Here is a 24258-nt window from a genome sequence, read left to right as displayed (position 1 = left end):
CTGAATTTTATTCCTTGTTCAAAATAAATAGGATCCTTTCATCAAACAGTGGTAAACACAAAACAGAGATCTTTCCCCTCCCCCCCCCCCCACTAGGACAATATTATCTGTGACCCTGAGGCAAATATGATCACATCAAGTGAAAAGAATGCAAATCCCCTCAATAAAACTTAGCTAATCTCTCAATGATGATTTACATGGGCATCTACTGTATCGGCATTTCTATTGCACCGGAGCTAGGTTATACATTCATTGGGATAGGGACTGTCTTTAGTGTTTATAAAACTACTAGTAGTTGTTATGTACCACCATAAAAGTATTCACTTTGGATGCCACAAGCCTTCTGGCAAAGTGCAGGGAAACCTCCTAAACATTTAGCAACCTGAAAAGCAACTGGGAAAGTATTTCACTTTAAAAAAAAAGAAAGAAAAGCACTTACCTTTTTAGAACATATCTTAATTTGCAGTTTTTATTGTAGATTGTAAGCTTCCATTGAGCATCCTGGGGTACATAGATGACTGCTGTTCACATGGATTTTTTTTTTAATAGACCTATTAGTCTGTCAGATAAATCATTTGGCAGAAAAAGTCATTGTTAGAGGCTATATTCTTTAAGCGAAAATGGAACCATTTGAGAACAAAAGGATGCCATGTTGCCATCTCAATGATTTCTCCGATAATACAGATGCACACCAAGACTAACTTCAGAATTTGTCGAGCAATCTTAAAATCACAGCACCTATTGATCAGCCTAGCTATTCAAGGAAGAAACATAAGCTTGTAAAGACATTATTCAATAGAAAACTAGTTAGTTTTCAGTTAAATAATGCAGTTAATCTCTGATTTACGTTTGCATTGAAATAGCTAGACAGAGGCATTTATGACAACCCTTGTTGGAAATACAGTTCAGATGTTTTTTCAGAAACAGTTGTCAATTGGGTGCCTTATTTTTTGACCAACTTAAAACATCAAGCTGCTGATTTTCATATGAGTGGAGCATGCACAATTCCCAAGACTAACTGGAGTCATACAAGCTTAGCACCTCTAAACATTAGGCTCTTTGAGCCCCAAGCTGAACACCCATAACTTGAGACATCTCTCACCAGCAACCTTTGAAAGATTTGGCTATAGTGTCTCAATTTCTCAGTATTATACTGTCACTACTTCATTTGCTAATCACTCCAAATGTTAGTGTTATTCAAATTTGCTAGTGAAAGAGCTATCCAAACCTGGGAGCTTCTTTCCTAATGCACTTATTTCAAACATCTCATATCCATAAGGTGCTAACTGGAATTATAAATCTTTACTTGGAACTTCAAGATCACATCTGAATTCAGAAGTCATCAATATGAGGGTTAAATTGTTCTCTCCATGACCTATTGTTTTAAGGCACATCATTTTTAAGCCCTGGGGTAATCCTTTTTGCTTTTGTTTTCCAACGTTCAGTACTTTCCAATTCCCATCTAACTGTTCTTGTTTATAAAAAAGGTTGTTCTGCTTCTGCAGCAGTTTATCAAACACTATTTCCAGCTGTTCTTACATCAGTGATAAAACTTATATTTACGTAGCACCTTTTATGCAGGATCCAAAAAAAAAAAATCACTTAATTAGATTTAGAAACTAACTTGATCTTGAAAACATTAAAGCAGGTGTGTAACTTTAAGCATTTGAGTAGTTCTGTTGAAGTCAACAGGACAACCTAAATGGTTGAAGTTACACCAGTGCCTAAGGGTTTGGAGGAATGGGGCCTTCGTGTCCAAACGAGAAACCTTAACTCAAAAAAAGAAAAGGAGTACTAGTGCCACCTTAGAGACTAACAAATTTGAGCGTAAGCTTTCGTGAGCTACAGCTCACTTCATTGGATGCACTCACTGCATGCATCCGATGAAGTGAGCCGTAGCTCACGAAAGCTCATGCTCAGATAAATTGGTTAGTCTCTAAGGTGCCACAAGTCCTCCTTTTCTTTTTGCGAATACAGACTAACACGGCCGCTACTCTGAAACTTAACTCAAAAGTAGCCCCACAGACTTCCATGGAAGTTGACAAAAGGCCATTGGTCAGCCCCTACAGACAGAAATCACTTCACCCACCCGTGGCACAGCACAGCAGCTGTTTAACAGTGCGCGCGCACCCAAACCCTCCATACGGCAGTTTCAGACTGGAAGTGAAGAATACTCGCCCAGTTAAAACTACAGGGTACACTTAGGTGGGCTGAAACCTAGTATCCCAGGTCAAATTTGTTCGGGACACCGAAGTTAACTCATCTGCTCTTTTGGAAAAAAAAGTGAAATGGATAATCTGACCCTTCCTCCCCCCCAAATAGTAAAATCCTTTAAGTTCTCAGTTTGTCTAGCAACAAAATGCCCTCAAATATCACACTCTAAGAAGCAGAGAGGCATATCACGTGCTGAAACTACCACCATGACTTCTTACAGAGGTCGGATTTTCCCTGGTGGTTTCCCATCCGGGCCTTATTACTTAGTTTATGACATCTGACAGGATCACAGCCCAAAATGGCTTAGAATGCTATTGACACAGTTGCCCTTTGACGAGGGCTATAATTAGCAGCTAGATTGCTTTGTGAATTTTCCATATATTTGCCTAAACAAGGGGAAGAAACCGAAGGAAAATATTTAGTTTTGTAAAAGGGTCTCAAGATAAAGGGTAAAGAAAGTAAACACAAATGACTTCAGAGATGCTTTAAACATCTTTGTATGCCTAGCAATAGTGACATCCAGTGGTTGTCAATATAACAGTCACAAGCATATTCAGTATTTCAGGATATTGCAATACAATACCTACTATTAGGACATGAATTAAATCAGTTCTCATGCATTGTCTAAGTGAAAATCACAAGACTAAGTCGGTCTGATAAAGGAATCGTCCTGCTAAAAGTATTACAAGAAAATTTAACAGCATTGAAACAAGTAAATCTATTTTGAGCACTTCCGTGTAGTGTATGTATTCAAAGTTGGTGTTTTTGTACCAGACCATTTTTCTATTTATAGACCGTAACTGCATTTTAGCAAGATAAAAGCTTCTTCTCTTGTTCCCGTAGAGAGCTATGCAAAAAGATTAGGAGACAAATTCCCATTCTATCGTGGCTCTGCCACTGACTTACTTTGAAGTGTTGGGTAAATTAAGATCTCTGCTTTAAATTTCTTCATCTGAAATCATCTTCTCCGGAGGTGTTTTGAGAATTAGGTAAGTTGTTTGTAAAGTGCTTTGAGGGAAAGTACTTAGTACAATTATCAATGGTTATAAAATTACTAGATACCTACTTCCCAGATGATCTAAGGCTTGGAATTAGCCCCTCACCTTTGAGGTATCTGGCTGGTAACACGCTCCCTTCCCCTAACAAAGGGAGAGATTCATTTAGTTCTGCAGTGAACTCTCTGACATGGAATATTGTTGAAGGGAATAGCTGCATCCTCTCCTCTATATGCAAGACCTCGAGACTTCTGCACATATTGGGCAGGCCTGTCTGTGGAGTAGCAAACAACTGCATCCATGAGATCTGAATCAAACACTAAAGTATTTTATCATAACGTTCTGGCACCAGACTTTCTGTGCAATAGAAATGTTGTGTTTGCTTACTGTTCCTCCCAAACTTTATGTTCTTCCTCTTTCCTTAATTTACTCCACGGCTCCTATTCCATGGCTACCCGTTCAGTTTTAGTTTAGTTTCTCCCTTTCTCCGTCTAAAACAGCCATGCCCTCCTCCATTTCCCCAATCTGACTAGGCCTCACTGTCACTCATATTGGGAATAGGAATGGGTCCTGATTTCTCCTCCATCCTGCTGCTCCTTCCTCTCACTTTTTCCCTTTATTATCTCTTCCAGTTTTCCCCCCACTTACTGCGAACTCTTCCCTTTTCTGAATTCACTTCACACCTACCCGCTCCCCAAGCATGTTCCTGCTTGGAGTCTATCATTTCAAAAATCGGCTGATCTGAAAATATTCAGAGGGGGGGGCAGGAGGATCTACTGGCTAGTTATTCTCACTGCAGGAGCCCTAATGAAAGGTCATACTAAAGCTTGCTCATGATTTTAACACCAGAAGGGACAATTATGATCCCTGTTCCAACCTAGCACAAATCATAGAACTAAGATAGAACCCAGTTTCTAGTCTGAATTTGTCTAACTTCAGCTTCCAGCTATTGGATCTGGTTATGCTTTTGTCTGCTAAAGTAAAGAGCCTTTTACTATGAGAAATTTTCTCCATCTAGGTACTTAGACTGATCAAATTGCCTCTTAGACCCTTCAGAAGCTTGATGCAAAGATTGCGGTTGCAGCACAAAACTGTTATAAGGTGCCAAAGGGAGCTTTCACACGAGAGATCAGCCCAGCAATGATAAAGGACATAAGAGCCACCTGGGTGATCCTGGGCCACTCAGAGCGAAGACATGTTTTTGGGGAGTCTGATGAGCTGATTGGGCAGAAGGTGGCCCATGCCCTGGCTGAAGATCTTGGTGTCATCACCTGCATTGGAGAGAAACTGGATGAGAGAGAAGCTGGCATCACAGAGAAGGTGGTTTTTGAACAGACCAAAGTGATTGCCGATAACATGAAGGACTGGAGCAAGGTGGTTCTTGCCTATGAGCCAGTTTGGGCTATTGGAACTGGTAAAACTGCAACTCCCCAGCAGGCTCCAGAGGGTCATGAGAAGCTGAGGGGATGGCTACAAAGGCATGTGTCTGAAACTGTCACTCGGTTCATCTATGGAGGTTCAGTCACTGGTGGCACCTGCAAGGAACTGGCCTCCCAGCGTAACAGACTGCTTCCTCGTTGGCAGCGCCTCCCTCAAGCCTGAATTCCTGGACATCAACGCAAAACACTGAACCGATCCATAGAGCCCAAAAGGGAAAACCATCATGGAGGTGAAAGAAGGAGAAGAAACTATAAGGAAGCTCACCCCTTGCCCCCTCACCCATGACTCCTCTCCCCCCATTCACCATAACTGTTAGTCTTGCTAACTGCTGTCACCCTGCTGGATTCTGATCGGCAGAGCACCTTTTCCCAGAAACAGGGTTTTATTAGTCTCCACCTCTTGCCTGCCCTCCCTCTCTCTTAAGTGGGCAAAACTCAGGGTAGGCTTGTGGGTGGGTCTGGCTGGCTGTGCCCATGTGCCTGGTAGACCAATCAGAGTCCACAGCATGTCTCTCCCTCCCTCCCACCCATCTTCCTCTGCAGTGCTGCAATAAGGCGGTCACTTGGGCTGGGGAGAAGAGAGGAGGAAAGGCTGCCTCTTGCACCAGGCAGCCTCTGGTTTGACCAGCTGGGAGGGAGTGCCTGGCAGCAGACAGCCCTGTGAGACATTGTAGCTTTTCCGTGTCCCTTAACCAACAGTGAATAGAAATAAACGTGGCACGGGGGGGCGGGGGGGGACAACCTTCCCCCTGTTAAGGTAAAGGTTAGGTTGAATATAAGGCAGGTTTCTGAATCTTTTCAACCAACATTCCTGCTAAAGAGCAGTAAGAAATGCAGACAACTGCTGCAGTAGAGCTCTTTTACGGACAGTAGTTTACCTCATGTGCTTATTTCAACATGGAAACAAACCAGGATTTCTAAAAAGCTTTAATTGCTCCACATAAGGGAGAAGGAATCTTGTTATAGTAAATTGTGACTAAAGCTTTATAAATCTTCGAATGCAGCCACGTGGAAAAATGATGGCAGAAGACTAATCATTAAAGTGGGTATGTTTTAGATCCAATCCAGACTAAATCAGTCCATCTAACCCAGGGAAGCTATGCAGCAGTTCATAGGTGCATACTCCTTCCTGCAGCATATCCGCCATTTAATGCTGCTGACAGGCATTTTATGGCAACTAATCTCAAGAGGATAGTCAGCGGGGTGCACTTATGTAGTTGCTTAGGGTGCCCCTCTCATTGTCTTGGGAGACTGGCAATGAAACCAGGGGAAACTTAAGCAAAGGTCAAGCTGCAAGGACTGAATCTCCTTGAATAGCAGAACCAGTATTCTGAAGCATAGGAAGGCAGAAGCAAGAACCATTAGTCCAAAAGGAACCACCCCAGTTAAAATGGCAATCAAGGAAAGGAGTAGCCTGACAAAATTCCTCAGTCACAGATTTATTTTTGGCCTATCCTTTAAATTGACACCTTAATCTAGGCTACAGCTAGTCCACCAAGGCTCCATGCAGGGTCTTAGTACAGCTCTGTTCTTAGGGGGCAAGAGTGATAGATTGAAAAGGCAGAGGAAAGAACATCCATTCCATTCCTTTGCACAGCTCTGCAACGCCTCATCACAGTGTGTTATTTTTAGAGCAGAAAGGTTAGCTTGCTGCAGAGCTAGGATCCAGAGCACAGCCAGCTGCCAACACACTGTGGGGGATATAGTCCTTAAGGAAGATCTAAAAAATACAAACCACCACAGCAACTCCCTCCTGTGTGGGCAAGTTCACAGAAATCCATAACAGTTGGTTCTACTTAACTTTTCATATCATGCCCCATACTATAATATGAGCACCTTGCAGAATCGAGTTAAAGAAGGTGGCCAACATTTCTCAGACAGGGTTTCTTCACCATGCACCCCCTACCCGAGGAGAAAAAACACCACACCTGTAGATTATTATTAGCACAAAAACTGGTGTCTGTAGTTCTTAAGCAAGGCAAGGTAAAAAGTGCATTTCACATTCGGACCACAGCATACTGAGGTTTGGGGTATGTATGAGTTCCTGTGGGAGAGCAACGCTCCACAGTTTCAGGCACGCCTCAGAGAAAGCACCACTCCCTATGCAGACAAGCTTTGCCCTTGTGGTAAAAATTCCACAATGCTTCCCATTGCTCCAGCATTCCAGTGTTCTAGAAAAGCAATGACTTCACAGAGGTTGAGCTCCTAAAGGGAGAGGCAGTATCCTAAGGACAGGCCATTCAGTGCTTTGAAAAGAAGAAACCAGACCTTGAGTTCAACAAGGATGGAGAAAGAATAAAATTATTCAGATGGCCCAGCAAAACTCCCAAATCATGGACTGGCTTGATAATCTGTGAGTATGTCTCCTGGAATAGAGGGGACCGAGATAGAAAAAGCAAACTTTTTGAAGTGTTTCCCTCTGTCCACTTCTGCCTTGCTGGAGTTTAATTTCAGGATGCTCTACCTCATTTATGTCCTGATCTCAGCCAAATGCTAGAAAAAGTGGGCAACAGTGGTTATCAGCTGTGAACAACATACCTGTATATTAATGACATTTGAATTCGTGAAGTCAACCACAAGGAAGGGTTCAAACCATTTTAGAAAGCCTTTCCTTGAGCTCACCATCCCCTAGGTTGGGAAGTGTAGCATTATTCCATTATCAACTACATTGAATTCTAGAGAGAAACCCAGGAGGTGGCCACTTATCCCTGGATAATTTGGTCACTGCCAGTCGACTTTTTATATACTTTATGCATCACTTTATTAGACAATTACTTTCTATTTGAAAATCATTTACATTTGAACTCTTGGTATCACACCGGGGATTATGAAATAGATAGTGCAAGATGATGAACCAGTCACTGGTGTATTTAAGGCACAGTCCCTTCTGCCCTATGGTAAGTCTACACAACACGAGCAGCGATTCCACACCTCTTTGGCCCCAGGTAACCAACTTGCTTTTCTTGCTGAACAGCAGCACAAAAGCTGCTCCATTTCTCTGCCACCGCATTACTTGTATGAACAGATAAAGGCTCGTTGGGCACTGTGCTTGCGAACAAGTGGACAGAAACTGCCATTATGAATTAAACTGTTAGATGAAGTACAGAAGTCCTACATCCTGGCTCCTTCAGTGGAATATGTGAACCCTTCTCAATACTAAATTATGCAGTAACATGCATATAGGAAGATTTCACTTCCCCATCCTCCTCCCTGTAGGTAGTGGATGGCTTACATTCTGAAGCTTGAATGTTGGTCTAGGTACTGTGGTACAGAGTGTGCCGCCATAGAAGATTCTGGGAGCCCCAGCAGTGTTCACCTTATTACAGCTGAGTTGAAACATAACTACTATGCTGTAACAGACTCAACAGGTTACCAGGCTCCATTCAACGGTGGCAAAAAAAGAAGGCTCTGTGTGTGTGAAAGAAATAGCATAGAGTTCTTATGCTCTCTCTCTCTCTGACAGGCATGCTAAAAACAGCCCGATCTGAAAGAGCATCTTCTCTTTACTTTAGAGGTTAATTTACCAAATAGTGAAGACCTCACATCTCAAAAAAGTGATTAAAAAAGAAGAATCATGCAGCTTTAACTTTTTAAAAATTGTGCACAAGTCTGGCTACTTAGTCACACTAAGTTGAAAGTTTCCAGAGAACTTAATTTGAAGCTTATAAACAGGACTGCCATTGGGGAGGGGGGCGGCACAATTGCCCAGGGGCCCAGGTGATTTAAAAGGGCCCAGGGGACCCTGGCTGCCACCACGGCCATGGTAGCAGCAGTGGCCAGGGAGCCCCAGTCTCTTTTAAATTGCCCAGGCAAGCCGCAGGGCAACTAGGTGCACAAGACCACTCTGGGCCCCATGCTTTGGGGGGCCCCCGCGGTCCTGTGACTAATTTTTCACTTCTGCCCTGGGCCCTGCCCCCCCTACGGACAGCCCTGGCCCTGGGGCCCGGAATTTCTGTCAGCAGGCCTGCTTATGAACATAATGCAATACCTTACATTTAAGGCCTTCCCCTAATCCCAAGTGCTTTACACATCTGAGAAATAAAAACCCACAGTCTTTGCTAAAGGCCATCATTTCTTAGACTTGGAGAATGTAATACATCTGCCAAACATTCCACAGAGTTTTTATTTCAAATTTTCTATATGTTACTCAAATAATGACTGAGTGCCCACTGATAACGTTTTACAGACATCATGTAAAATATGTTAAGTCATTTCTCAGAAAAATAACCATGGTGTGCATGCAGAGTCAGTGAGCCAACTTAAGCTTCCTACTGCAACTTAATTTCCTCTACTATAAACGTTTCCTAGCATCACTCCTAGTATTAACCTGGCTTGTTACACAAAACCTAGTTGTCTTCAAGATTCTATTACCAGAGCAGAATTATAGAATTTTTTTTATTGGCAGAGCAATCAACAATTAGCATATGCCAAAACATAGCCAAGTACAAGAAGTTTATTTTGAGTGATCTATTTTATGAACTATCATTCTGTAGTCCTCTGGTGTCAGCCTCTGGTCACAGCGTCAGTTGAATCAGGAAGCCATTTCCACTTAGATCCTTGAAGTCCATTCACATTATAGGCCAAATTTCAGGCTGAAAATATTTAAAAGTTTGCCTGTATTGTCCTATCCCCCTTCCAGCTATTGTTAACCCTTCAACCGAAGGAGAGATTCAGTTTTTAAAAGAAACAAAGGTGCAATGTGCTTACCTCTTGATAATGGTTAGATCATCTTTAATTCTAGCACCTCAAGTTATACAAAGGTATGCTTAATAACCAAACTTCATAGAACTGTTGGACACATTCAATAAGGTGACAACTGTGCAATACCACTCAGTATTTCAGAATCAGGGAATATACTCTTGAATTGTTTAAACACAATCCACAGAACTCAAAATTCAAAAACCATCCACAGTTAAACTAAACAGTCATTTAAAAGTCTTACAGTTTAATATAGTTCACATAATGGTCAGTCTTTTATAAGGGATACTAAACATTACTTGAAAGCATGCCAAACTTTACTTTTTATAGGAAAGTCGGGCAGGCACATGATTGGCCATTGCTGGGTACAAACAGAACAGTAAGGAGAAGTTCTACCACAGTTCAGCATATCTCGCATTATTTTGACAGTTAAACGTGAACCGTGAGAATTAAATATTCATCTTTACATATACACAAGTTATGCTGTGAAAGCATATTTGCTTACAAACATATAAAAATACTTGTTAACTAGTTTGATAAGAAAATAATGTATAAAAGTATATAGCAAAAACATTTAATCATCTGACATTGGAAAGATCAAATCCATCTTTTTATATTACATGAAACAAAAACAGCTACAATTTTAGTTTTCTTGAATCCCTTACCCAGAAATACATCAAAGGAAGACATGAATTTTTCCCCCCAACAATGATGTGAAATTTTTCTAATAAACTGAAATGGCTAGTCCAGAATGAGCCCAGGTATTTGACCACATTATAATAGTAGTAATAATCCTGTAGCTACTCTGGATCCGTGAAATAAATACAGTAAGTAGACTTTTTGGCCACTGGAAAAAAAAGCTGAAGCATAAACAAGAGCTGAAACATTTTTGCTGACAAAGAAATTCAGTGTTGATTTCTTAAGGCTAGCTGAACTCTAATTTAACTGAAGGGCAAAAAGCCAATACACGTTTTTATTAAATACACTTTACACTTTGATTGCAGGTCTCCTTAATAGTAGCTAATGAAATGTCAGAAGTGAAAAATAAATTAATTAACATAAGACAACTTTTATGCTTCACTTGAACACCTTGTCCTCTAAGGTTTTGTTTCATCACCTCAAGGTGCACACTCTTAAAGGGAGGAAAAAATAGAAACTGATCTTAAAGAAGCAGCCTTAGTGTTTTGCTTTGAAGTCTGCCCTGAGATGACTGAGTCGTCTTCTAGGACTGTATTCAGCCAGCCTCTAGGACTAAGGCTATTTTGGTGGCCATTTATAGGACATGGCACAAAAGGCTAGACATACCCAAAGTGATGCAAAATGGTGGAAAGAAAAATTAATCTGGCAGTTGATAGCTTGATTCATGGGATTCTTAGAAAATGACACAATGACAGCCTTTCTTGTCTTTCTCTTTCCGTGTTGGTTCTGGTGAAGGAGGGCACTCTTGTTCTTGAAATTTTCTAAAAAAAATGAAAGTTCAGTTCATATATTTCTAACTCAAATCCGCTATATTTTAGCATGTTTATTTATGATGCTTTTCCTCTGGCAAAATTAGTCTTAACCACCATTACCTATGTTGACTAGACAAGTTCCAGGATTTTCAGATTATTTGTACTGCCGCAGCACCTAGAGACTGTGTGCTAGGTACTGTACAAACATAAAATAAGAATCCCTGTCCAGAGATATTACAAATACGGCTGGTAAATACTATTAGGCATACTTACTATATCAGTTCATGTCAGACCCAGCAAGGTTTTCAGGTAAGGTTATACTGCTACCCTTCTGGGCATGCTCAGAGGTAAAAATGGGTGTTGTGCCCGTAACCAACTACAATGGGCCTATATTTGTACCTCAATGTTAACAGCTTAAATAACCATTTATTGTGGATAAAGCTTTAAGATGTTGTCACTCTGCAAACCATATCTTACAGACATTCCCCCAAATCCTGTTCTTTCCAGGGGCATAAGCAATAATATTTTTCATAATAGCTGATCAACATAATCATAATTCATGCCTGGTTCTAGAAGCTACATCAACAAGTATTAAAAATCAAACTTCTTAGTTAGCTCTTCTTACAATGCTTCTAATAACATGGGCTTTCCTTTAACCAAAAGGGAAATTCCATGAAACAGAGTAAGTTGCTGTGATGCAATTTAAATGGTTCAAAATGGGTTACTTACAGCCAGCTTGACTGATATAGCAACAAGTTTAGTTCTGAAGTTATTCAACATCCAAGTGATGACATAACTCACCCTCTTTGGAGCAGTGAAATGGTACTTGAAAACAAAGATGTCTATTTAAAATTGAAATCAAATTTGAATTATAATTTAAGGAATAAAGAGGAAAATCCTGATGGTAGAGGATGAATGAAGGCTCTATAATTTTACTCTTTTCTGCCAAAAAGGAAAGGATAATCTGTGATAGCTCTTGAAAATATATAACTTGTCTCTGGCCTATGACCACCCTATAAACCAGATTTTTAAAAATGGTGTTTATGCTACCTGAATAACTACAGCAAGATCCTACTCTGATGGGGCTTTGCCTCAAAACCAAAACTGTATCACCCTCATGACTAATAAGACAAGAAGAATATGTCCGCTGGGAAAAAAGTTAGCACCCTTTGGCTAGGCTATGGGATTTTCGGTAGAACAGGTAGGCACTTCCTGAAGTGCCAAAGCAGTATTTCTATCGTGAATATAACATTTATTTTTCCAGTTTCACCCAGAGGGTAAGTGCAAGTGCAATGGGAGCTTCAATTTACTACTGAGACCCATGTCAGTGATAGCTACTAAAAAAATCTACTAGGGAAGAATTGGGTCAGTTATTGACAGATTCTGGAAGGCAGGATGCCATCAAAGGAAGCAATTTCCTTCAATTGAAATTTTAAACCCTTTTCCAGAACTCCTCTCTATGCTGACAGAAGACACTACGAACCTGAGCCATCTTTTTCCATGTACTTATAGGAGGACATTACATAACACTCACCATAGTTATCCATGCTTTTGTGACGTCCTATTGGAATCACTGCATTGCACTCTACATGGAGCTTTCTTTGATACTCTAAAGCTTCAGAAAGCTAAGGTGGGGACTTTTTGCTTGCTTACCAGCTTTGGCCATAGGAAACAGGTATGTGGTCCAGGGTTTCACTGCCTTCCTAGTCACTTCTGGTTGTTATTCCAGGTACTGTTTTTTATTTAGGCCCATAGGCACAACCGCAGGGAAGGAAAAAGAGAATGCTCCTGCCCCACAAACACCCGCAACTTTGCCTGCCCTAATGGAGTTTAAAATGCACAGCTTCCCCTCCCCTCCTTTCCCTAAAACATGACACCCTGCAGCTGCTTCTTCCTCAATTCTTTCTTTAGACCAAACCACTCTCAGTCTCCTCTTCCGAAGTCCTATTGGTGTTAGCCATCTCCTGTGGTACTGGAATCAGCAGTGATTCCTCCTCCTCCCCTGTAATGTATTCCTCACTGCTATGCTGAAGGGCACCAGCAATCACCGGGAGTTAAAGGTTGGAGGCTACAGTAGGGAGAGTGAAGGGGATGACAGGAGAGCGAGAAAGCCTGATGAGACCGGGAGGAAAGGTAGAAAGTGAATATCTGACTCAAAGCAAAAGCTCTCATGTGGTCAACAGGGGAAGGAAAGGAAGCTGCATGTGTGCGGTAATGAAGCAACATTTATGAAAAGCATGTGCATACACGCTCTGAAGTTTGCTTAGGGCCAGTCTTTTCCAACTACCCTGCCTCTTCCCCAATTTGCCTTTCTCCATACACAGAAAATTCTCCCTCCTGGTACATCCAACTCGCGCCCCCCCCCCCACCGTGGTGACACTAACAGAAGCCAGCAAGATCGTTTTTGCCATCAGTCTCTATATCTGAAAAACCTACAAAGTGGAAGGAAAAGTGTTCAGTAAAACCCCTCATATTGGTCTAACAGGCTCTGTTCAAGGATTATGTAATTTGACTATCCACTCAGTCTTTTGAATGGGAGAAAAAGGGAGATATTTTACCAAGGAAGTTCAACAACTTCCAAGAGGCATTTAGTTTTACCATTGATTAAGCTATTTTTTATACATGAGATTAGAACTTGTTGGATAAGTACATACCCAGTTTCTAGGTATGCACTTTCTTTTTGGACTTCTTGCTGTGTTAAAGAGGTGCTAACACTATAGGATTCACCTGCCAGACAGGAGCAGCAAATAAGGGAGTTTTACAAGGCAGTTCTCTAGGTGAAGGAGGAATAACTACATAATCCTTAGTCTGTTGGTTTGTTTTGTTGTATGCTTTTTACACAAAGCCAATATTTAGTTGCTGAATACCGGCTACACTGTTTAAGCATGAGCAGATTTCATTGACTGTATGTTCAATACCTAGCACCAGAAATCTTGAGGGATTAAGGGAAAAAGTTCTCCTCTCAAACCCATGTGGCTGATACCCATTCAAATATTCTGCTTTCCTAACATGCAGATTTCCCACATGGTCAGCAGAGAGTCAGTCAACATTTGCAATGCAGTTGTGCAAGCAGAATTTGCCCCGATTATCCCTTATTGTATTTTCTCTCCCAGACAGCAGTTTGTTATCTGTTAAAGCTCACGAGTTCTTTAAGTTTCCTCAGAACACTGTTGACCTACCTTATGACTCTGACGAGTTCATGAAAGGCTTGGTCTACATTCAATCGTATTTTTGCTGAGGCTTCCATATACGTTACTTTAAGCTGTCGTGCTAATTGCTGGCCTTCCTCTTGTGTTACCTGAAATCAAAAGCAATCATTAAGAATAAGCTCCAAGCATTCCACTGGACATAGCCTGATTTGTGTACACACTACACAGTGAGCACTGTGTCTATGAAAAAATACATAGCTGTTTCCCTAAATATTGCATATGAATCACTTTAACTGCTAGATATATTCAACTACTGAATCCCTCAGGGATAAAGTCAAAACATGTGTTGAGTATAACTTCTCTAGCATGGTATTTAAAAAAATAAAGCTACCCACCAAAAATACAAAATTGTAAGAATTTAAAATGCAAGTTAACATTTTTTTTAAATGTAGAGAAGAGCATTCAAAAGAGTCAGAAAGCTCTGTCCATATGCCGTCTTCAAACCATTTCCCATTATATTAAATGCTTTTCAAATTCTGTGTAACTGCTCATATGACCAGGTTTTCCTCCTTAAATAGGAAAGCCTGAGTACAATGATCCCTGCTCAGACGAACAATTACAATCTTCTGGATAACCCAGTAGTATCCACCATGCTGTCAATTCTGGTAAAACCCATTCTTTTCCCCAGCCCAGCCAAACCTGAACAGTACATTAGCATCACTTAGGTTTTGCGGTAGTAAAGCAAAATAAATAATGAAGTTTGCTACGAACCAAAACTACGAAGACTCAAAAGTCAAATAGCTGCTGCTAGATAAGAACCAAGTGTGCAAGATATTACGGCACGGCTGCTTAGAAATATAGCTTGAACTCTAGGAGACAATGAGAGGTGGGTACACAGTGCTACAGAAATACCTATAAGACCATTGAGTAGCTTTGCCCCGATACGATGGTACAAGTTCCAGTGAAAAAATATTCTAACAGCAATACACAACGCAGCCTGAAGTGCTCATCTGTGACAAGCAGACCCTGAATAGTAAGCTGGCTGACATGCCTTCTGCGCTGGAATCATTTGATGCTAAACAAGCTGCCATCCATCACTGATTCAATTAATACACCATATTGATAATTTTTAAAGGAATACATAACAGAGAAGATGACAAAGCCAGTGGGTGCCAAGACGCAGCCTTCCTTCATACCAGTATCAATACTAAAACTCAGATGACCTCATTTCAATACTGGATGGCTGCCTTCATTCCCTCATGGAACTCCTTGAATAGGAAGAGCACTTTTTGTGGACAGTCAGTTTTCAACAGGATCTTACAGATGCCATTCCTGCTAACTGTCAAAGGCTCTGGACAACACATATCACTTCTATCTCAGCTCAATTCTTACTAGCTCACTTAATCTTGATAGGGAACTTGATGCTAGAATCAGCAAAGCTTCTGTTACCTTTGTGTTCAGGGTTAGCAAATATGTGAGGTAAGTTTGCCAAAGGTGTCTGTTTATTCAGGCTTGTGTCCTTAGTACCCTCCTATACAGTTGTGAAAGCTGGGTTACATAACCCAAGCAGGAGTGGAGATTGAACAGTTTCCACCTCTGCTGTCTTAGAAAAATCCTTGGAGTTACTTGGACCAACGGATCACCAATAATGATATCATTGAGAGAACCAGCCTACACTCCATGCAGACTACGCTGGATATTTGCGGGCTTCGCTGCTTGGGACACGAGGAACGCATGCCTCAAGGTAATGTGCTGTAGGCTGTGGTTTATGGCCAACCTAAGAACTGCCCACAACACAAAGGAAGGCCAAAGGTCTAATACAGCAACAAGGTGAATGAACCAAGGCCTCAAGATATTCAGCATTTCCACTGACAACTAGGAAAATCCTGCCCAAAATCATTCCGTTTGGAGAAGCTGGGTTAAAAAGAGCCATCAGAGAGCTCAGCAGGCAAGTCAGGAAGTAGAGTATGCTTCAAATTCTATCTGGTGAGGGGACTTGTGGCCACTGTGGGAAGGTTTGCCACTTGCATCAGGCTCTTTTCCCATACCATTGCTAAGCCCCTTTGATGGACTGACTTTGTCACATCTCCTTTCATCTGCCAAGATGCTGGATGGCCACATAGGGAGAAAAGAGCAGATTTTTAGTGGTAAAGACAAAGAAGAAACAGATCTTGGCAAAACACTGGCTACAAAGGAAGAGTCAAAGATTACACCTTGGTCTGACTGGAAGAATAACCGGTGTCAATGACAAGAGAGGTGCAAGAGGACAGAGGTCGAGGGAAAAGATAAGTGTAGTTTAGGAGAGATTTTATTGGATGTCCAGCTGCAATCTCAAAGAGGCAGACAGAGATAAGACACTAGACAGAGGAGGGGAAGGGCAGGGATAAAGAGGTAGACTTGTGGGTGGTCAGCAGATAGTATGACACAAATTAAGAATAAAAATACTTCTTACGTAAGTTATATCAGTTAATGTGAAGAGAGGTACCAAGGAGTTCAGAGGCTGGAATAGGAAAGGGGAGATGCTTTTTATAGATTTTAAGGCCTTTCTGACCTGCTGTATAACAGGCAGAGTTCCTACCAGTAATTCCTGCACTGAACCTATACTTCTGATTGTAGCTCTAAAAGACAGATTCTAAAAGATTCTTTCTAAAAGATACACTGAGCTACAGTGTATCTTTTAGAAAGACCTAATCTGGATTTATAGATTTCAAGTGATGGAGAATCTACCACATCCCTTGGTTAATTACCATCAGTGTTAAAAATGTGCACCTTATTTCTAGAGAGTTAATATGTCTAGCTTCAGCTTCCAGCCATTGGATCTTGTTATGCCTTTGTCTGCTAAAGTAAACAGATCCTTATTAGCAGATCCTTTTCCTTATGTAGGCATTTATAGACAACCAAGTCAACCCTTATCCTTCATTTGGATACGTTAAATAGATTGCAATTCTCAAGTCTCTCTCTGCCCTGGTCTGCACTAGGACTTTAGGTCGAATTTAGCAGCGTTAAATCGATGTAAACCTGCACCCGTCCACACGATGAAGCCCTTTATTTCGACTTAAACGGCTCTTAAAATAGATTTCCTTACTCCACCCCTGACAAGTGGATTAGCGCTTAAATCGGCCTTGCCGGGTCGAATTTGGGGTACTGTAGACGCAGTACGACGGTATTGGCCTCCGGGAGCTATCCCAGAGTGCTCCATTGTGACCGCTCTGGACAGCGCTCTCAACTCAGATGCACTGGCCAGGTAGACAGGAAAAGAACTGCGAACTTTTGAATCTCATTTACTGTTTGGCCAGCATGGCAAGCTGCAGGTGACCATGCAGAGCTCATCAGCAGAGGTGACCATGATGGAGTCCCAGAAACGCAAAAGAGCTCCAGCATGGACCGGACGGGAGGTATGGGATCTGATCGCTGTATGGGGAGAGGAATCCATGCTATCAGAACTCTGTTCCAGTTTTTGAAATGCCAAAACCTTTGTCAAAATCTCCCAGGGCATGAAGGACAGAGGCCATAACAGGGACCCGAAGCAGTGCCGCGTGAAACTTAAGGAGCTGAGGCAAGCCTACCAGAAAACCAGAGAGGCTAACGGCCGCTCCGTGTCAGAGCCCCAAACATGCCGCTTCTATGATGAGCTGCATGCCATTTTAGGGGGTTCAGCCACCACAACCCCAGCCGTGTTTGTTTGACTCCTTCAATGGAGATGGAGACAACACGGAAACAGGTTTTGGGGACGAAGAAGATGATGATGAGGTTGTAGATAGCTCACAACAAGCAAGCGGAGAAACCGGTTTTCCCGACAGCCAGGAACTGTTTCTCACCCTGGACCTGGAGCCAGTACCCCCCGAACCCACCCAAGGCTGCCTCCTGGACCCGGCAGGCAGAGAAGGGACCTCAGGTGAGTGTACCTTTTAAAATACTATACATGGTTTAAAAGCAAGCATGTAAAAGGATTACTTTGCCCTGGCATTTGCGGCTCTCCTGGATGTACTCCCACAGCCTTTGCAAAAGGTTTCTGGGGAGGGCAGCCTTATTGCGTCCTTCATGGTAGGACACTTTACCACTTCAGGCCAATAACACGTACTCGGGAATCATTGTACAACAAAGCATTGCAGTGTATGTTTGCTGGCATTCAAACAACATCCGTTCTTTATCTCTCTGTGTTATCCTCAGGAGAGTGAGATATCATTCATGGTCACCTGGTTGAAATAGGGTGCTTTTCTTCAGGGGACACTCAGAGGAGCCCGTTCCTGCTGGGCTGTTTGCCTGCGGCTGAACAGAAATGTTCCCCGCTGTTAGCCACGGGGACAGGGGAGGGTTGAGGGGGTAGCCACGCGGTGGGGGGAGGCAAAATGTGAGCACCTGCTTTCGTTACAAGGTATGTATGTAATGTTAACAGCAAGGTTTACCCTGAAAGACTGTAGCCACTGTTTTATAAAATGTGTCTTTTTAAATACCGCTGTCCCTTTTTTCCTCCACCAGCTGCATGTGTTTCAATGATCACAGGATCTTCTTCCCAGAGGCTAGCGAAGAAAAAAAACGCACTCGTGATGAAATGTTCTCTGAGCTCATGCTGTCCTCCCACACTGACAGAGCACAAACGAATGCGTGGAGGCAAATAATGTCTGAGTGCAGGAAAGCACAGAATGACTGGGAGGAGAGGTGGCGGGCTGAAGACAGGGCTGAAGTTCAAATGTGGTGGCAGCGTGATGAGAGGAGGCAAGATTCAATGCGGAGGCTGCTGGAGGACCAAACCAGTATGCTCCAGTGTATGGTTGAGCTGCAGCAAAGGCAGCTGGAGCACAAACTGCCACTACAGCCCCTGTGTACCCAACCGCCCTCCTCCCCAAGTTCCATAGCCTCCACACCCAGACACCCAAGAATGTGGTGGGGGGGGCCACCGGCCAACCAGCCACTCCACCACAGAGGATTGCCCAAAAAAAGAAGGCATTCAATAAATTTTAAAGTTGTAAACTTTTTAAGTGCTGTGTAGCATTTTCCTTCCCTCCTCCACCACCCCTCCTGGGCTACCTTGGTAGTCATCCCCCTATTTGTGTGATGAATGAATAAAGAATGCATGACTGTGAAGCAACGATGACTATTGCCTCTGCAAGTGGTGATCGAAGGGAGAAGGGGAGGGTGGTTAGCTTACAGGGAAGTAGAGTGAACCAAGGGGCGGGGGGTTTCGTCAAGGAGAAACAAAGAACTTTCACACCGTAGCCTGGCCAGTCATGAAACTGGTTTTCAAAGCTTCTCTGATACGTACCGCGCCCTCCTGTGCTCTTCTAACCGCCCTGGTGTCTGGCTGCGCATAACCAGCAGCCAGGCGATTTGCATCAACCTCCCACCCGCCATAAACGTCTCCCCCTTACTCTCACAGATATTGTGGAGTGCACAGCAAGCAGTAATAACAGTGGGAATATTGGTTTCGCTGAGGTCTAAGAGAGTCAGTAAACTGTGCCAGCGTGCCTTTGAACGTCCAAATGCACATTCTACCACCATTCTGCACTTGTCAGGAGTTGTTCAACTACAGGCTGAGCTACTGTCCAGGCTGCCTGTGTATGGCTTCATGAGCCATGGCATTAAGGGGTAGGCTGGGTCCCCAAGGATAACGATAGGCATTTCAACACCCCCAACAGTTATTTTCTGGTCTGGGAATAAAGTCCCTTCCTGCAGCTTTTGAAACAGACCAGAGTTCCTGAAGATGCGAGCGTCATGTACCTTTCCCGGCCATCCCACGTTGATGTTGGTGAAACGTCCCTTGTGATCCACCAGAGCTTGCAGCACTATTGAAAAGTACCCCTTGCGGTTTATGTACTCGGTGGCTTGGTGCTCCGGTGCCAAGATAGGGATATGGGTTCCGTCTATGGCCCCACCAGTTAGGGAATCCCATTGCAGCAAAGCCATCCACTATGACCTGCACATTTCCCAGGGTCACTACCCTTGATATCAGCAGATCTTTGATTGCGTGGGCTACTTGCATCACAGCAGCCCCCACAGTAGATTTGCCTACTCCAAATTGATTCCCAACTGACCGGTAGCTGTCTGGCGTTGCAAGCTTCCACAGGGCTATCGCCACTCGCTTCTCAACTGTGAGGGCTGCTCTCATCTTGGTATTCATGCACTTCAGGGCAGGGGAAAGCAAGTCACAAAGTTCCATGAATGTGCCCTTATGCATGCGAAAGTTTCGCAGCCACTGGGAATTGTCCCAGACCTGCAACACTATGCGGTCCCACCAGTCTGTGCTTGTTTCCCGAGCCCAGAATCGGCGTTCCACAGCACGAACCTGCCCCATTAGCACCATGATACATGCATTGGCAGGGCCCATGCTTTCAGAGAAATCTGTGTCCATGTCCTGATCACTCACGTGACCGCGCTGATGTCGCCTCCTCGCCCGGTATCGCTTTGCCAGGTTCTGGTGCTGCATATACTGCTGGATAATGCGTGTGGTGTTTAATATGCTCCTAATTGCCAAAGTGAGCTGAGTGGCTTCCATGCTTGCCTTGGTATGGCGTCCATACAGAAAAAAGGCACGGAACGATTGTCTGCCATTGCTCTGACGGAGGGAATGGTGACTGACAACATGGCTTACAGGGCTGGCTTACAGGGAATTAAAATCAACAAAGGGGATGGCTTTACATCAATGAGTATTTCAGGCAGGACTTCACAGAGGGTTCCAATAAGAAATGGTGCACCTAAGTAATTGTTCTTATTGGAACAAGCAGGTTGGTCTAGCCTCTGATTGATACATGGGCTAGATCCTCAGACATGACGATGACGGCTACCAGTCCTATTGCACCGTCTGCTGCCACAAGGCAATGGGTTACTGCTGCTGTGTAGCAATGCAGTACTGCGTCTGCCAGCACCCAGGAGACATACAGTAACAGTGAGCTGAGCGGGCTCCATGCTTGCCGTGGTATGGCGTCTACACAGGTAACTCAGGAAAAAAGGCACGACACGATTGTCTGCCCTTGCTTTCACAGAGGGAGGAAGGGAACGGGGGCCTGACTATATGTACCCAGAACCACCTGCGACAATGTTTTAGCCCCATCAGGCATTGGGATCTCAACCCAGAATTCCAATGGGCAGCGGAGACTGCGGGAACTGTGGGATAGCAACCCACAGCGCAATGGGTCTGGAAGTCGACTCTAGCCTCGGTACTGTGGAAGCACTCCGCCAAGTTAATGCACTTGAGCATTTTCTGTGGGGACACACACTTGAATATATAAAACCGATTTCTAAAAAACCAAATTCTATAAATTCGACCTAATTTCGTAGTGTAGACATACCCTCTGTAAGACAGTTTTTCTGTATCATCAACTATTCTTGTAGCTCATTTCCAGTTTTTCCACATCCTTTTTTGAAGTATTGACAATAGGACTGAACGCTATCTCAGCAAGTCTTGCTATTATCTCTGTTTATGGCACAACCTCCCTACTTTAGTCAACCGGCCCATTTCTACACCCAAGGCTCATGTAAGTTCTCTTTGTCACTTTATCACATTGGGAGCGCATGTTTAGTGGGTTATACACCATGACCTCCAAGTCCTTTCCAGAGTCACTCCATCCTGTAAATGTAACCTACATTCTTTGTTACTAAATATAAATACAGCCAAGGCATGGTTTAAAAAAAAAAAAAATGTTTAAAGCAGCGCAGTTTACCAAGCAATCTTGACCACTCTGAGCAGTCTTTTACCATTCTACCAGTTTCGGTCTTCTTCACATTTTTTCTTTTTTAATCAGCAGTGACTTTATATTTTCTTCCGAACAATTCATAAAAATATATTTAATAGCAAAAACCACTTCCAATGTATGCCTCAATGTATGCCTTTTATAAACACTCCTCTGCCCTCTATTCCCCTTGGATATAAAAAGGATGAAACAGGGTGAGGCTCTCATCCTGAGCTTTTGCAGATATACCTACAATACTCTATTTTCCTCCATTGTAACTCAAATTGCTAACAATCCTGGGAAGATGTTAAAATTTAAATCTGCAATACAACGAGTGAATTGATGGGGTGAAAGTACCTGAAATAATTATGAAAGACAGGGCAGAAAAGCCTGTAGAAAATTAAGAAATGTAAAGTCTTAATGAAAAAGGAAAAGTATACCAAGAAGATGGTGACTAAGTTTGCTCTAGGGGATATAATAAGATGACATTAAAAATATCCTGCATATTTAATTAAATTTAATTAAAAGGCTAAAATTTGCACAAAACACTTAAACATCTTGTACCTCAGTGAGATCGTACAAGGATAAGACACACAATCAGTAGTATGAACGCATCACCAAAAAAAGTATAGATCTAAAATTATGCTTCCACAATAACCTGCTTTTACTTTTTTAAACCTATAAAAATTGCATGTTTAAGTCTGATAAAGCAATACTAGAGTATTTATTGTACTTCATATATTTTGCAAGAGCAGATGAATGTACAGTAATTGCTTAATCCCCAAATAATCCTTGTAGTGCTTTGCTTCTAGACCAATTTTAAAAAAGAGCACTGTCAAGTCGCTTCAATATTAAAAATTCACAAGAAATAAAGTAAAACTTCTTTGGGTTTATACCTTCCCTGCAGAGTTTATAAATGCTGAAAAAAATGTGCTAATGTAGGACCACCAGAAATATGAAACTGACCAATTTATTTTCTTTGTCCAAATTGAGTAAAATACAAAGTCCTCACTGTGCCGAACTCTGATCACCTCTCTGCGGTGGTGGTCCATCCCAAACAACATGCTCCAAGGGGTCCCGTTCAGGGACAGTGCCCCGTCGTTGGAGCTGGTGTCCGACACGTCAGCAGGATGTCAGTAGTGAAAGGTGAATTAGATTTTTTTTCTTTAAATAGTTAATTTTTGTACTTGCAACAGACAAAACTGATCTTTTTCAAAACATTTCAGCAGACTCTAGGTAACTTAAGACCTTTGTTTACAGGAAAATCTACTCTCAACCACAAACATTTACAGGTTTGCCAGAAGTGTTAAATTTCTTCTAACAGAAGCTGCAGCTGTATACAAGAAGGATGAGAGATCTGTTTCTCGCCTCCTTTTACTAAAGTTTTAGAGTACACAAAAATGAGTAACATCTGGGACGCTACTGTTTTCTTTTTTCTAAAGAAATTCCTTGTTCAGTATTTAGATGCCATTGTTACATACTGCTGAACAGTATGAGAGTTAATTTCTTTCAGATAAAATCCAATATAACCTCCAGAAAGGAAAGTACTAATACAGGCTGCCAAGTGTACCCTGACTGATGAGGGCACCAGTCCCTGGGCCCTCAGGTGGAGGAAGTAATCAAGGATAAGCTGGATCATGGCAGCCTCCAGGGAAACACCCTGGCCTGCTGCCCACCTCGAAAACTGAGACTATTGCGCCACACAGGAGTGTTGAGTGGAAGGCCGTCTACTTTCAAGGAGGATGTGCTGAACCTGTTCCAAGCATGTCCTTTCCTCGCCACCTAGCCACTGAGTAGCCACACCATGAGGTGAAGCGTTGCTAGGTTGGGATGGAGGAGGTAGCCCTGGTCCTGAGAGAGCAGGTCCGGGCGGAATGGCAACTGCCATGGCGGAGCTGCCGCGAGCCCCAAGAGGTTCCCATACCAGTGCTGCCTTGGCCATGCCAGGGCAAAGAGGAGAACCCTGGCCTTGTCCATCTTTATTTTCTCCAGGGCCCTGCTATCAGAGGGAACCGGGGAAAGGCGTAGAGGAGCTGGCCTGACCAGGACAGGGTAAGGCATCGGAGATAGCACCCCTCCTGAGACCCCCCCCCGGAGCAGAACCGGAGCATCGTCGGTTCTGCCAGGTCGCAAATAGGTCCACCTGGGGAGTACCCCACCTTTGGAAGAGCTGGTGAGCCACTTCTGGGTGTGCTGAGAGGAAAAATCCCTGCTCAGGCAATCCGCCCTCACATTCCAGGCACCTGGCAGGTGGAAGGCTTTCAGGTAGATGTCATGGGCTGTACAGAAGTCCCACAGACTGAGGGCTTTGTGGCAGAGGATCAGGCCCCGCCTTGCCTGTTGATTTAGAACATCAAGGCCGCGTTGTCCGGGAGGACCCTGACTACCTTACCCTCCAGGTCCGAGCGGAAGGCCATACATGCCAGTTGCACCGCCCTGAGTTCCTTGACCTTAATATGAATGGGTAGGTCTTGTAGAGACCACAGGCCTTGGGTCTGAAAGTTCCCCACATGGGCCCCCCCAACCCAGGTCCGATGTGTCGGACACCAGCTCCAACGACGGGGCCCTGTCCCTGAACAGGACCCCTTGGAGCATGTTTGGGACAGAACACCACCGCAGGGAGGTGATCACCGAGTTCGGCATGG

General features: G+C 43.2%; 2 protein-coding genes across 2 annotated transcripts in view; one reads left to right on the top strand and one right to left on the bottom strand.

Annotated features, from left to right (window-relative positions):
• The first annotated feature begins 4281 nt into the window (after window positions 1-4281).
• LOC140913828 (triosephosphate isomerase-like) lies at window positions 4282-4826 on the top strand. The gene has a single exon (XM_078853496.1). It carries the CDS (start codon window positions 4350-4352, stop codon window positions 4809-4811), a length of 462 nt encoding a protein of 153 aa, XP_078709622.1. The 5' UTR covers window positions 4282-4349; the 3' UTR covers window positions 4812-4826.
• A 4532-nt stretch (window positions 4827-9358) lies between these two features.
• The window catches only part of RRAS2 (RAS related 2), a 79187-nt gene continuing 64287 nt past the window's right edge, over window positions 9359-24258 (bottom strand). The window contains exons 5-6 of the mRNA XM_073347461.2: window positions 13977-14095; window positions 9359-10806 (exon numbers count right to left, since the gene is read on the bottom strand). Coding sequence (XP_073203562.1) covers window positions 10719-10806; window positions 13977-14095 — 207 coding nt within the window. The 3' untranslated portion in view covers window positions 9359-10718. The remainder of the gene's footprint in view (window positions 10807-13976; window positions 14096-24258) is intronic.

Source organism: Lepidochelys kempii, chromosome 6, assembly GCF_965140285.1.
Source record: "Lepidochelys kempii isolate rLepKem1 chromosome 6, rLepKem1.hap1, whole genome shotgun sequence".
Lineage (NCBI taxonomy): Eukaryota > Metazoa > Chordata > Testudines > Cheloniidae > Lepidochelys > Lepidochelys kempii.
The sequence above is the reverse complement of the archived record's forward strand: the minus strand, read 5'-3'. Positions and strand labels throughout refer to the sequence as shown.